The sequence below is a fragment of the Rhinatrema bivittatum genome, chromosome 11 (genome assembly GCF_901001135.1).
Source record: "Rhinatrema bivittatum chromosome 11, aRhiBiv1.1, whole genome shotgun sequence".
NCBI classification, from domain to species: Eukaryota; Metazoa; Chordata; class Amphibia; order Gymnophiona; family Rhinatrematidae; genus Rhinatrema; species Rhinatrema bivittatum.
The window spans coordinates 102,839,912-102,855,336 of record NC_042625.1 but is presented as its reverse complement, the minus strand read 5'-3'; the positions used below and the strand labels follow the sequence as shown (position 1 = coordinate 102,855,336).

At 51.2% G+C, this 15,425-nt stretch overlaps 1 protein-coding gene across 4 annotated transcripts in view; it reads right to left on the bottom strand.

Moving 5' to 3' along the window:
* The window catches only part of LYPLA2 (lysophospholipase 2), a 134,961-nt gene that overhangs the window by 36,707 nt on the left and 82,829 nt on the right, over positions 1-15,425 (bottom strand). For all 4 annotated transcript variants that reach the window (XM_029619617.1, XM_029619619.1, XM_029619618.1 and 1 more), the window contains one exon: positions 149-196. In XM_029619617.1, coding sequence (XP_029475477.1) covers positions 149-196 — 48 coding nt within the window. The remainder of the gene's footprint in view (positions 1-148; positions 197-15,425) is intronic.

Below are 15,425 nucleotides of genomic sequence, written 5' to 3'. Positions count from 1 at the left end.
TTTTGCATTTTTCTGGCATAAATTTGACTTATTCACAAGTATATACGGTAGCTAACTGCATCCAGTACGCGCCTCTCTTATTGCAAACAGTAAGTACAACCTCTCATGCACAGCAATGAATTGGGTAAAAGAGCACCAATATACTGACCAGGAAGGCATAATCATCTTCATATTGAGAGTGACTGGAATCCTTGGCCTGTTAGGAGAATAGTAGTAGAGAAAAAGAACCACTATATGTAAAAGTTGAGTGGAAATAATGCCTTTACCAAACCAACAAGTGTTTGAAGATGCAAACTTTCTGAGCTGCTAGGGTCTGTTTCTCAGGCAGGGTCAAATGTTAATGAAGGAAAGTAGTTCAGAAGCTTCCTAGCACATCGAGGTCGATATTCAGTCTGCCATTTATTCAAGTAACTTTACCAAGATGCTTAGCAGCAATTGGCCAAATAAATCTGCCAATGAATACAAGCTAAATTTGGACAGATTTTTCTGAGCTAGGTTTCTCCACTATGAGGAATATTGGTGACAGCCATAAGTTCAGAATCCCTGGCTGCCTCTTTTTATCCAGCTAAATTCTAGCTCGTTAATGACCTACCTGGATAAACATCTGCTGGTAAGAAGGGTGAAATTAAATCTTTTAAATTAGCCAAATAAACCCTTTTGAATATAGACATCATCTCTACTCAGGTATTGTTTAAGGTTTCTTTATAACTAGTTTTATTTTTGGCTAAAAGAAAATTAGGTTCTTACCTTTGATAATTTTCGTTCCTGTAGTCCCGGATCAGTCCAGACTCCTGGGTTTGGCCCCCCCTCTAGCAGATGGAGACAGAAGTTTACAAACAAAAACTCCGCCTATATCTAGGCTGGTGCCACCTACAGTCCGGCAGTATTACTTAATGTCAGAGCAGGAAAATCACAAATCAAACTGGCTAACGAACCTTCTAACCAGGACCAACACACCAGTCCAACAGAATCCTCATTACCGGTTCTCAACGCCCAACTGGGAAAACGAACCCGAGATACCGATAACAGACAGAAAAGGAGCAAATATCAAACAGACAGCACGTACACTATGGCCTCTCCCGATAGTAGCACTTATCCGGGTGGGACTCTGGACTGATCCGTGGTACTACAGGAAGAAAATTATCAAAGGTAAGAACCTAATTTTCTTTTCCCTGTACGTACCCGGATCAGTCCAGACTCCTGGGATGTACCCAAGCACACTTCACCTGGGATGGGATCCGGAGAGGCCCGCTCTAAGCACACCTTCTCCAAACCTTCCCGCACCGGGAGCCTTGACATCCAAACGGTAGTGCCGGGAAAAAGTATGCAAAGATTTCCACGTGGCCGCCCTGCAAATCTCTTCCGCCGAGATATGTTGACATTCCGCCCAAGAAGTGGCCTGAGAGCGAGTAGAATGGGCACGCAGCCCCAAGGGCAGGGACCGACCCTACAACATATATGCCGAATTGATGGCCTCTTTCAACCATCGCGCAATGGTAGTCTTGGACGCCGCATTGCCCCTTCGAGGACCACTCCAGAGCACGAACAGATGATCGGAAACCCGAAACGCATTAGTTACCTCCAGATAACGTAACAGGACGCGCCGCACATCCAATTTACGGAGGTCCTTAGCCAAAGGATCCGAATCATCGAGTTGCAAGAACGACGGTAACTCAACCGACTGGTTGACATGGAAAGAAGAAACCACCTTGGGTAAGAAGGATGGAACCGTACGCAAGGATACCCCTGACTCCGATATCCTCAAAAAGGGCTCCCTGCACGACAAAGCTTGAAGCTCGGAAATCCGACGCGCCGAAACAATGGCCACTAAGAACACTACCTTCAGTGTCAAATCCTTCAAGGTGGTTTTGCGAATAGGCTCGAACGGAGCGCCACACAAGGCCCGAAGAACAAGATTCAAATTCCAGGACGGACAAGGCTGACGAATCGGAGGCCGCAGATGTTTCGCCCCTCGCAGGAAACGCGCTACATCAGGATGAGCCGCCACTGGTTTCCCCTGAATCAAACCACGTAAGGAACCCAGCGCCGCCACCTGAACCCACAAGGAACTACATGAAAGACCCTTAGACAAACCGTCCTGCAGGAACAGAAGGATATCCGGCACGGTCGCTCGCGTAGGAACCACGTCCCGGTCCAGACACCACGATTCAAACAACTTCCAGACCCTAACATAAGATAAGGAAGTAGACGTCTTCCGGAGCGTAATAGAGTAGCGACCACCGGTTCCGTAGCCCTTAGATCTCAGCCTTTGCCTCTCAAAAGCCAGGCCGCTAGACAAAAGCGATCGACCTGGTCGAAACACACGGGTCCTTGGTGCAGAAGGTCCGGAACATACGGGAAACGGAGAGGCTCCTCTACCGCCAGGTTCAGGAGGTCTGCGAACCACGGGTGCCGTGGCCACTCGGGCGCCACCAGAACAACGTCCGCCGAGTGTGCCTCGATCCGCCGCAACACCTTTCCTATGAGTGGCCACGGAGGAAACACAGAGTAGTACGTCCGTCGGCCATGGAAGAGCCAGAGCATCTACTCCCTCTGCTGCCGTCTCCCCCTTCGAGCAAAAAACCAGGGCTTTCGCATTGCGGAAGGTTGCCATCAAATCGATCGCAGGTGTGCCCCACCGAGCACAAATGAGCCGGAAGGCATCCTCCGCTAGCTCCCACTCTCCTGGATCCAGCCAATTTCGGCTCAAGAAATCGGCCTGAACATTGTCTACCCCGGCTATGTGGGAGGCTGCGAGACAACTGAGATGACGCTCCGCCCAGGCGAACATGAGACGAGCTTCGGACGCTACAGCCTGACTCTTGGTTCCCCCTTGTCGGTTGATGTACGCCACCGTGGTCGCGTTGTCGGACAACACTCTGACTGCCCTGCCGCGAATGAGTGGTAGGAACTCCAGAAGAGCCAGCCGAACCGCTCTGGTTTCCAGACGATTTATGGACCACGACGCTTCCTGAGGCGACCACTGCCCCTGTATTGAACGCCGTAAGCACACCGCTCCCCAGCCGAGCAGACTGGCATCCGTGGTAATGACCGTCCAAGCGGGATCTCTAAAGGAACCCCGCGACTCAAGTTGGCCGGACACAACCACCAATCCAAGCTGTCCCTGCTGCCAGAGTCAGGGGGCAGGGGCAGATGAAATTATTCCGAGACCCGGGTTCCATCGGGGAGAGCAACGCTGACTGTAAGGGCGCATATGAAGCGAACGGCCCAAGGTACCAAGTTCAGTGTTGATGTCATGGACCCCAATACCTGCAAATAGTCCCAGACAATGGGCACCTGCTTGATAACAATCTGCGAACGCGCGCTTGCAATGTGAACATTGACGCGTGTCGAACAAGCTCCCAAAAACTCCAGGGACTGCGACGGCGTCAACCAACTCTTGGAGACATTGACGATCCAACCGAGCTTGTCCAACAATTGGAGAACCCGCTGGATCGCTGCTCGGCAGAGCGTCTCCGACTTGGCATGGATTAGCCAATCGTCCAAATACGGGTGCACCAACAGACCTTCTCTCCGAGCTGCGCTGCCAGTACCACCATAATCTTGGTGAACATTCGAGGATCTGTGGCCAGACCGAACGGGAGCGTCTGGAATTGAAAATATTGCCCCAGCCACTGCAAACCGAAGGAACTGTTTGATGCTCTGCTGCCCGAATGCCGATTTGGAGATACGCCTCCGTGAGGTCCAGGGAGGCCAGAAACTCCCCCGGACGCGATCACCGACCGTAAAGTTTCCCATTCGAAACCGAGGAACCCCGCAGATATTTGTTGACCCCCTTCAGGTCCAGGATGGGCCGAAACGTTCCTTCCTTCTTTGGTACTACGAAGTAAATGGAATACCGGCCCTGCGAAGTTCGTTGACCGGAACGGGAACGATCGCGCCAAGCTCCCTGAGACGATCTAATGTGGCCCGTTTCGCCCGTCGCTTTCGCTGAGAACCTGCAAGAGGATACCAGAAAAAACGGAAACGGCCAGTGTAAAAAAATCTAACTCGTAACCGTGTCTTATCACATCTAGGACCCACTGGTCCAACGTGATCCTGGTCCATTCCTCGTAAAACGGCTGAGACGCCCCCCAATTCTGGGAACGGAGGAATGGACCGGCTGCCCATCATTGTACAGATTTGCCCCCCCTGCACAGGCTGAACCGCGCCCGAATGACCAAAACGGCGCCCGCGAAAGGACTGCGAATAAGATTGTTGACGCTGTGCACTGTGACGAAAAGAAGAAACGGATCCCCGGGAGCCTCGAGGCCGGCGACTACCGCGAAAACACGACCTGGAAGGGCCAGCCCCCCGAGACCGCAGCCTGTCCTCCGGTAAATGGTGAACCTTATTCTTCCCCAGGGATTCAATCAAATCTTCCTATTCTTTACCAAACAACAGTCTCCCCTTGAAGGGCAAGGAACCTAGCCGTGCTTTAGAAGTTACGTCTGCCGACCAATGTCGTAACCACAACAGCCTCTGCGCGGCCACCGCCGAAACCATCGTCCTGGCCGAAGTGCGAAGAAGATCATAGAAGGCATCCGCACTATAAGCGATCACCGCCTCCAAGCGACTCGCTTGGTGTGCTTCTTCCAGCGCAAGAGACTCATTGGCCAAGAGCTGCTGTGCCCAGCGGAGACCTGCCCGAAGGGAAAAATTACTACAAATCGCCGCACGAATTCCCAATGCAGAGACTTCGAAAATCTTTACAGCTGCACCTCCAGCTTCCTGTCTTGCAAATCCTTACGAGCAGTACCTCCGGTGACTAGAATGGTGGTTTTCTTTGTGACCGCCGCTACTGCCGAGTCTATCTTCGGCATGCGCAGCATGTCCAGGGCGTCCTCCGGTAAGGGATAGAGTTTATCCATCGCCTTCGCCACCTTCAGCCCCAAATCCGGAGTGTCCCATTCCTTAAACAACAAATCCGAGGCAGAAAAATGCAAAGGGAAGGCTGAAGGAGGCCCCCGGAGACCCAAAACGACCGGGTCCATTACTCCGAGCCAGGACTCCTCCTGCGGCACCTGGATCCCTAATTCCCCCAGAATTTTCCGGGATAAGAGGTCCCAGCTCCTCCTTCCGAAACAAACGGATCACCTTCGGGTTCATCCCCCTCGGTAGCATGGGCCCCTCGGGAACCCGAGGCCCCTTAGTCTCCGTCCCCGTCCCCATCAACCCCCTCGGGGGCTTGGACGGAAGCTCTGTATCCCCAGACGGGTCCTCCGGCTCATCCGTGTCCGTGGTCGATTCCAGCTCCCCCTGGGAACCGAGGACCGGAGTGGTCGAGCCCTACTCTGGCCCTCCGACCCCGGACCTGGCTTGGACCTTTTCTCCGCCCGAGGCCCCGAATCCAGAGTGGAGGTCTCCCGTGCCCTCTTCTTGGCCCGTCTACGGGCCTTGAAGGCCTTATGCATAAGCAGAATAAACGCGGACCCAAAGGGACGAGACTGAGTCCGAGGCCTCTTCTTCCTCCCCCTCAGAGGGTTGTGGAGAGAAAGCCCCCATGGCAGAAGCGTGACTGTCCCCACCTTGGGACCCCCCCCGCTGCGGGGATAACCTCGGCGGAGGGTCGTCCTCCCCTCACATGCCAGCAACGCACCTGCAGCGGCTTCCCTCGGACCTAAAATGGCCGCCGAAAAACGCCGGCAAAGAAAACAAAATGCGCCCAGACTCGGCGTCCCAAAAGCCACCCCGAATCCAGAGTGGAGGTCTCCCCATGCCCTCTTCTTGGCCCGTCTACGGCCTTGAAAGCCTTATGCATAAGCAGAACAAACGCGGACCCAAAGGACGAGACTGAGTCCGAGGCCTCTTCTTCCTCCCCCTCAGAGGGATGTGGAGAGAAAGCCCCCATGGCAGAAGCGTGACTGTCCCCCCCTTGGGACCCCCCCCGCTGCGGGGATAACCTCGGCGGAGGGTTGTCCTCCCCCTCACACGCCGGCAACGCACCTGCCGCGGCTTCCCTCGGACCTAAAATGGCCACCGAAAACGCCGGCAAAGAAAACCAAATGACGCCCAGACCCGGCGTCCCCAAAGCCGGTCCGGCACTAATCGCTGGCCTGCCGACCTCGGGACCGGCGCGTACCTGCCTGCTGCCCCGGGACCCTGCCGGCGTCACGGACCCCCCCTCCCCGCCGGAAACGCATGACGAACACAGGCTGTCCCTTGACAGCCACGTGGCTGCGGACCTGCAGGCCTGACATGCAGCTCTCCGTGGCATCGCAGCCCCGATGAGGAGAAAAGGGTAGGCACAGTACAAAAAAGAAAAAGATCTCCCCGGCGACGGCGGTCCTCTACCTCCCCCCTCACAGGAACAGGACAGGAGAGACGAGGCACAGACAAAAGAAGAAAACAGGCAGTACTTTTTTTTTTTTTTTTTTTTTTAACACACAGACACAGTTACCTGTAAATCAGGTCCGGGTCCAGCTGGGGGGAGGGAACCGGGCACCCCGATGTCACCCCCAGCCCTGATAGACGCTGACAGTGGAGCTCTCCCACGTAACAGCGGCCTCAACCGCAGAGGGGATGGTCCCCTCATGACCTCACTACCCTCTGGGAGGCAGACTCGGTGACCAGCAGGCAAGCCTCTGTGGTCTGAACCCCAATCTGTCGGCTTCCTACTCTCAAACTGCTTTCTCTTCCTTTTTTTTTTTTTTTTAACACACTATCACCTAAATCTAGGCCTCAGCACAGACCGTAGGTTTGGCACCCTCTCCACCTGCTAGGAGACAGAAGAAGACTGCCAGACTGTAGGAAGCACCAGCCTAGAGATAGGCAGAGTTTTTGTTTGTAAACTTCTGTCTCCATCTGCTAGAGGGGGGGGCTAAACCCAGGAGTCTGGACTGATCCGGGTACATACAGGGAACATATGTTAAGCACTCTTTATATGGAAGCTCAATTAACATATCCTGATCAGAGAGACGTTTAATAAGGTTTCTATCACTACTTTCTTTGTTTAGATTTAACTCAATCATTTCCATCGGAAGCTCAAGGCAAGTTACATTCAGGTACAGTAATCAGGTCTCTCTCTAGAGGGCTTACAGTCTAAGGATCTGATTTACTAAGACTTCACCCATTCTGTGACTATGGGAAAAATGCTTCGTAAATGAGGCCCTAAGTTTGTACCTAAGGTAACAAAGGCTGAAGTGACCTGTACAAGGTCACAAGAAGAGAGTCAGCAGGATTTGACCCCTGGCTTCCCTGGCTCGCAGCCTGCTGCTTTCAACCAATCATTTACAACAATGGTAAAAGTATTCATCTATTATATAAGCAACACCACTCATAGTACAAGAAAACATGGCCTCGTTTTCCTCACTTCTTAGTCCAGACGTGCATGAAGCCACCCTGCATCACACCACAAGTCGATGGCTGCTACTGGTGCTTGGCTCACTCACTCTCACAGTGCAGAGACAAAATAGTGACTAGCTGGGGAGTCTGAGTTACAGTGGCAACCAAGGCTGTCACAAGGGGTGGGCAGGAAGGAGAGGCACCAGGACAACCTTTCCGGTCATTCTGTGAGCCCAAAAGAGAAGGGAGTGTCAAACGTAACCCTTGCTCTGGGTGCCACTTTGTCTAGCAACTGGCCTGGTAGCAACGAAAGGGATGGAGGATGAAAGATGGAATGGGAAAAAAAAAAAAAAAAAGACTAGAATGGGCTGAGGGACTGGAGAAGGAAAAGCGAGCAAGAGATTGGGAGTTAAAAAGGAGAGGCAGACAAGAATAAAAGAGGAGATAGCATATAGTGCAAGGGTGGGGTAAAAAGTGAGAGAAGAAGAGAGAATATACAATTAAGAAAACAGTAGAAAACAAAATGAATAAAGGAAAAATCATGAAAAAAACCAAATATTCAAATGTCATTAAGTAAAATTTCTAAAATTTAAAAATTGCCTTTTGCACATATTGGGTATCATTTTATCTCCTGCGTACATTTCACCCAATTTTCAAAGTGAAAATACATGTGCACAACTATCTGCCCAGATTACATGTTTTACAATAAAAAGAAAGCGCAAGTTGTTTACCTGTAACAGATGTTCCCCTAGGACAGCAGGAATCCTCACATGTGGGTGACATCATCCGATGAAGCCCGGCACGGAAAACTTTTGTCAAAGTTGCTAGAAGCTTTGAGCAGCACACTGAGCATGCCCAGCCTGCCGCTATCCGCGCGTCCATGCAAGGTCCCCCTTCGATCTCGTAACATAGAAAAAAACAAGCGAAAAAATAAAACAAACCAGAAGGAGAACCCAACTCCGCAGGGAGGCAGGCAGGATTCCTGAGGTCTAACATCCTGCTGTCCTGGGAGAACACATGTCACAGGTAAGCAACTGCACTTTCTCCTAGGATAAGCAGGATGGGAGTCCTCACATGTGGGTGAATACCAAGCACGAGGCAGTCTCTGGGAACAAGTGAGACCACAACGGGCAGAACTGCAGTGCTGTGTGGTCGGCAGGGGACGGGCCTGTTCAGGTCTGGAACAGATTGACCAAAGGCACTCCTGACGCCGATCCTTGTCCAAGCAATAGTGAGCCGCAAACGTGTAAAGAGAACACCACGTTGTGACCCGGCAAATTCGAAGACAGGGACTGCTCGCAGATGAGCCACCGAAGTCGCCATGGCCAGCACAGAGCAAGTTGTTAACTCTGCCGGTCAGAGGAAGGCCTGCTTGCGCATAGCAGAAGGGGATGCAATCCCCAGCCAGCTGGATCAAGTCTGTTTACCCACTGCTGCATCATTTGTTAAGTTATGTTACATTGTTTAACATGTTATTTCTTGTTTGCCAGTTTCCAGCTACCCTTCTATCCTGTTCCCCTGTCCCTGTTTGATGTACTTTCTACCTTCAGTTCGGATGTAAACCGGAATGATGTAACCACTAATACCGGTATAGAAAAGAATTAAATAAAAGGACACAAAGAGCTGAGTGGAATGCCTGTGGCGTGCTATGAGATCTAGATAGAAAGCCAAGGCCCTCTTGCAGTCCAGAGCAGGAAGAGCCTGTTCCCCTGAGTGGGAATGAGGCCTAGGAAAGAAGGTGGCTAAAATGATGAACTGATTAAAGGGGAAGTCAGTCGCCACCTTAGGCAGGAACTTAGGATGCGTACGCAAGACCACACAATCGTGTATGGAGGGTATGTGACTAAGGCCTGAAGCTCCTGACTCTACGAGCCGAAGTAATCACCACTAGGAATATAACTTTCCAGGTGAGGAACTTCGTGTCACAGGAACGCAGTGGCTCAAAGGGAGGACGCATGAGCCGCACCAGGACAACGTTGAGGTCCCAGGACGCAACAGGAGGCTGAAGAGAGGGCTTCAGCTGAAGTAGGCGACACCTCAATGGTACGCACTTACAGCGCTAAGATGAACCCTGACAGCTGGGGAAGGGGGCATGTGAATGGGTCCCACACACTAGATGGAGAATCTTCTCCACTTCAAACTGTAGGACTTCCTGGTGGAAGGTTTCCTAGAAGCCACTGTCCAAGAGGGCCAAGGGCTGAAGGACTAAGGGCTCAACATCCAAGCCGTTAGGGCCAACGCCCAGAGGTTCAGATGGCGCAGGGTGCCCTGGTTCTGTGTAATCAGATCGGGTATGGTCCCCAGCCGGATAGGGACAGACCGGTCTCGCAGGAGAGGGAATCAGACCTGTCAGGCCAGAAGGTGCCACAAGAATCATGGTCCCTCTGTCCTGTTGAAGCTTCAGCAGGGAACAGGAGAGAAGGCATCACAGGCCGCATGACCGCCCCCCTGATGACAGGGAGCAGAACTTGCTCACCTTGTGATTGTACAGGGACACAAGAGGTTCCACATCTGCTGCACCCCACCGATGAAACAGTTTGGCCGATACCTCTGGGTTGTGGGACCATTCATGTGGCTACGAGGAGCAACTCAGCCAGTCTGCCAGGACATTCAAGATCCCAGGCAGGTACAGGGCTTGTAGCAACATCCCCTGCGACAGGGCCCAGGTTCACACCTGTACCGCCTTGTGACAGGAGGAACGAGCCCGTGCCTCCCTGTTTGTTAATGTACCACATCGCCACCTGGTTGTCTGACTGGATCAGGATTTCCTTGTGTGACAACAGGTCTCTGAATGCCCATAAGGCATAACGGATCACCCGAAGCTCCAGAAAGTTTGACAGCGGGCTTCGTGAGTGGTCCAGAAATCTTGCATGTGGCCATCCACATGGGCTCCCCAGTCCTGAGGAGAGGCATCAGTAGTGAGGATCACTTGAGGCGAAGCAGTTTGGAAGGGAATCCCCTGCTCCAAACTGGAGTGGTTTTCCCACCAGGACAGAGACGCCCACAGAGATTCCGTGACTGCAATGCAAGTCTCAAGATCCTGAGAGGTCTGTTGCCACTGTGACCGCAAGGTCCACTGAGCCCTCCGCATGCGAGAGGGGTGACATGGACAGAAGCTGCCATGTGGCCCAACAAACAGAGCAGAAGGCAGGCAGTCACCTGCCACGGACGAAGGCTGCCAGCGAGGTGAGGACAAGAGCCCAATCTTGGAGCAGAAATGCTTTTGCCTGCGCCGTGTCTAGTCTGGCTCCTATAAAGTCCAGCTGAGGAGACAGGCAGGGGGGTGAGACTTTAGCTAGTTGATTACGAATCCCAAGGATTGCAGAGTCTGCATTGCACGGCACCTGAGGTACTCAGCCACCACCGCTAGGCATTTGGCGAATACACAAGGGGCTGAGGCCAACCCAAAAGGCAGCACCTTGTACTGATAGCGAGCCTTCCCTGCCATGAAGCGGAGGTATTTTCGGTGGCTGAGGAAAATGGCTGTGTGAGCATAAGCTTCCTTGAATAATGTGCACATTTCTGGTCATCGCATTTCAAAAGGATATAGCTGCACTGGAGAAAGCGTAGAGAAGGGCGACCAAAATGATAAGGGGCATGGAACGGCTGCCCTATGAGGAAAGACTAAAGAAATTAGAGCTGTTCAGTTTGGAGAAGAGACGGCTGAGGGGGGATATGATAGAGGTCTACAAAACCATGAAAGGACTTTAACAAGTTAATATAAATCGGTTATTTACTCTCAGTTAATAGAAGTACCAGGGGGCACTCCATGAAGTTAGCAAGTAGTTCATTTAAAACAAATCAAAGAAAATTCTTTCACTCAGCACACAGTTACTCTGGAATTCATTGCCAGGGGATGTGGTTTCAGGCCCAGGTAGGCAAGTTACCAGGCGATCCTCACGCCCACCAGCCACCCAGCTACCTACATTCCTAATAATCGAATCACCAACTATGACGGCCGACCTAACCCTTCCCTCCTGGGCAGTAGGCCTTGGGGAGATATCCTCGGTGCGAAAGGACAATGCATCACCTGGAGAGCAGGTCCTTGCTACAGGATCCTTTCCTGCTGCACCAGGTTGATGCTCTCCGATCATGAGACCTTCTTCCTCCAAGGCAGCAGCACCAGGGCTGCCAGTCTGAAGTTGGGACTTGGCTACTATGTCCCTGAAGGTCTCATGTATATACCTCTCTGTCTGCCTCAGCTCCTCCAGGTCTGCCACTCTAGCCTCCAGAGATCGGACTCGTTCTCTGAGAGCCAGGAGCTCTTTGCATCGCATGCACATGTACAACTTCTCACCGGTGGGTAAAATAATCATACGTGACACTCGATGCAAAAGACTGGGAGGCCCCCCTCTTGCTGCTGGACTGCTGCCTTCATCTCAATTTTGATCAGTTCCTAGTTAAGTTTTAGGTTGCTATGGTAGTAGGAATGTGTCTAATTAACATCCTTTAAATGTATTAGAGAATTCGCTATATGTCTGGTAGTGGCCTACAGGGGTCTGATCAAACTCTCAATAAAGTTTTTGTTGTTGGGTTTTTTTTTTTTTTGTGAAAGTGGTACCTGCCTATAAATTAAAGGATGAGCTAGGGGTGGGTGGGCAGGTTGGGAAATACAAACAGTTCAACTTCAGTTAGTCAGTCAGAGTGACTCACTGCTCTCTTGATTAACAAATGTTGGCACCTAATCAAACCAAATCCCACTACCTCAACATCTTTCCAAGATGAGTAACTGAACTGAACTTTTCAACCTTTTTACTTAGGTATACACTGATCCTAGCTTATTTCTAGCTTCTGGCTACTTTTTGGGGTGGGGGGTTTTTTGTGTGGTTTTTTTTTTTTTTTTTTTTTTTAATAAAAACACTCAGTTCTGCTTACTAGTTGCCTTACAGACTTTTAAAAATAAACACACTACCTACTGCTTACTAGCTGCCTTATTGACTGACTATTTAAAAATACAGTCTAACTTGTTTATTCACTGCCTTACTATTAAAAACACAAACACACTAAATAATATTCCCAAATAGTTAACTTTGCCCCAATACTTTTATTAAAAAAGACAACTATCAACTGGTGGGGGATGTGCGTTTCTCGAACCCCATGGCTTGCTGCACCAAATAGGTAGCATCCGCCTTCCTACTGACAGGGGAGATAGAGATCTGGTGCTCCCACATCCGAAGGAGGAGGTCCTTGAAGATGCTGTGGATGGGAACTGCCATGATCTCCTTAGGAGTGTCAAAAAACTGGAGTACTTGCAGCATTTTGTATCGTGCATCCTCCTCTGTGAACGGGGATAGCCTCTGCCATGGCCCTGACAAACCCCGCAAAGGACAGATCCTCGGGGGGGCAACAGACACCTTTTCCTCCGGCAGGAAAGGCTGCAAGGCGGGGGGGGGGGGGGGGGGGGGGGGGGGGGGGGGGGGGGGGGGGGGGGGGGAGTCGTCCGAGTAGTCTGAAGAAGACTCAGTGGAATCATCTCCCCCATGGATCTTAAGGCCCTTCCACCTCACTAGGGCCGGCGCGATACAGTCGAGGACCGTGTGGGATATCAGCCCTGGGTTCAGATGGCTTCGGAGGCCTTGAGGGTACCACAGGAATCGATGTGTCCCCTGGCATTGAGGGGGCTGGAAGGACCCGGTAAGGGCTCGGGGAACCAAGGTCTCAGGAAGATGGCACCGGCCGCTTCTTCCTCCTCTGAGGATCCTTATAGATACCCTCCACAGGATCACTCCAGTGGAGGGTATCTGTGGCCGTTGGGGAATCTAAGGTTCCTCAGGCACCGGTTGCGTTGGTAGGGCGCCTAAAAGGACATCCAGATGCTCCAGCAGGGGTGCTGGAATCTATGCTGGAGGCCTGATGCTCTGCATGCCCCGAGCACCATGGTCTGAACCCTGAGATCCAACTCCTGAAAAGTCTGGTGATGCCAGGACTGAGGGAGGGGGACGATATGTCAACGGCTCTTCCTCTGATCTCCGAGGTGGCACAGTGCCTGGCACCAACATCAGAGGGGAACGCCTGGGACTTCCGGGAACAATGCCAGATGGGGGTGCTTTGGTGGAGGTATGGCAGCCACCAATACCGCACCGGAACCGTGCGCCAATGGCGACCGGTGTCTGTGCTTGCGGGATCTCCCACAGTGCTCGGTCCTGTCTTTCCCCGGTGCCAAGGAGGCAGAGGACCCCGATGCTTGGGACACCAGCGAGATCATGGAGGATCTATCACTGTTCCTGTGATCTTTTAAAGAAATAGAGAGAGGAATAGAGAGAGGGAATGTATCAAGGGGCTTCTGCGACCTCTCTTTGTCGAGGGCTCCGACACGGGTGTGGGTGGAGCAGACTTGGAAGAACCGAGGAGTTTCTCCATCTCTTCTAGACATGTCCGACAGCCTTTTGGGGGGGGGGGTGTCATCTGATCACACCACACACACACCACACCCACGGACATTGTGCGAGGCCCCCAGGCAGAGAATGGTTCAGAGTAGTTAAATCACAAGCAGATTGTGATAAATTGCAGGAAGACCTTGTGAGGCTGGAAAATCGGGCATCCAAATGGCAGATGAAATTTAATGTGGATAAGTGCAAGGTGATGCATATAGGGAAAAATAACCCATGCTATAATTACACAATGTTGGATTCCATATTAGGAGCTACTACCCAGGAAAAAGATCTAGGTGTCATAGTGGATAATACTTTAAAATCGTCGGTTCAGTGTGCTGCAGCAGTCAAAAAAGCAAACAAAGTTGGGAATTATTAGAAAGGGAATGGTGAATAAAATGGAAAATGTCATAATGCCTCTGTATCGCTCCATGGTGAGACCACACCTGGAATACTGTGTACAATTCTGGTCGCCGCATCTCAAAAAAGATATAATTGCGATGGAGAAGGTACAGAGAAGGGCTACCAAAATGATAAGGGGAATGGAACAGCTCCCCTATGAGGAAAGACTAAAGAGGTTAGGACTTTTCAACTTGGAGAAGAGACGACTGAGGGGGGGATATGATAGAGGTGTTTAAAATCATGAGAGGTCTAGAACGGGTAGATGTGAATCGGTTATTTACTCTTTCGGATAGTAGAAAGACTAGGGGGCACTGCATGAAGTTAGCATGGGGCACATTTAAAACTAATCGGAGAAAGTTCTTTTTTACTCAACGCACAATTAAACTCTGGAATTTGTTGCCAGAGGATGTGGTTAGTGCAGATAGTATAGCTGTGTTTAAAAAAGGATTGGATAAGTTCTTGGAGGAGAAGTCCATTACCTGCTATTAAGTTCACTTAGAGAATAGCCACTGCCATTAGCAATGGTTACATGGAATAGACTTAGTTTTTGGGTACTTGCCAGGTTCTTATGGCCTGGATTGGCCACTGTTGGAAACAGGATGCTGGGCTTGATGGACCCTTAGTCTGACCCAGTATGGCATTTTCTTATGTTCTTATGCAAAGCTCATGTGGATCCGTGATGGACATGGTTCACGGGCACTGGCAAAAACCGGACGCCATAAAAGCTACCCGGCATGCGGTCGATGACCGGCGGTCACCGCGAGGTGAGGAGTCGGGAATTGACTGCAAGGAGCGAAAAACAGCAATATAACCTACCATGCTGAGGAGGCATTGACCGCAAAGGGGGACCTAATGATGGAAAACAGGAAAAGCACGATACTGTGGTAGAAAACAAGAAAAGAGTGGAGCTCCGAGAACTGCGAGGCAACTGCATCACGGAAAAGAAGAGACTGAAGGGGACCTCGCGTGGGCATGCTCAATGTGCTGGTCAAAGTTTCAAGAAACGTTGTCAAAAGTTTTCCGTGCCGGGCTCCATCAGATGATGTCACCCACATGTGAGGACTCCCATCCTGCTTGTTCCAGGAGAATGCAAGTAAATGAAAAGCCCGCAAGGCCCCGCCCTCTCCGGCCTGCAGGTCAAATCTAAACACTTTTCCCTGCTCATTTATAAAAGCAGGAAATGCCTTTTAAAACTAACCTAAGTATTATCCAAATAAACACAAATATGTAATTAAACTTTCTAATCTCCATGCTAGACCCTACCGTGAAAAGCCTTCCCCCTTCCAATCACCCCCACTGCCCCCATGCCAAGCCTCCTTTATTCCCCTCCCCAGATATTCAATTCTCCCTCTTTTCCCCCGCACTTAA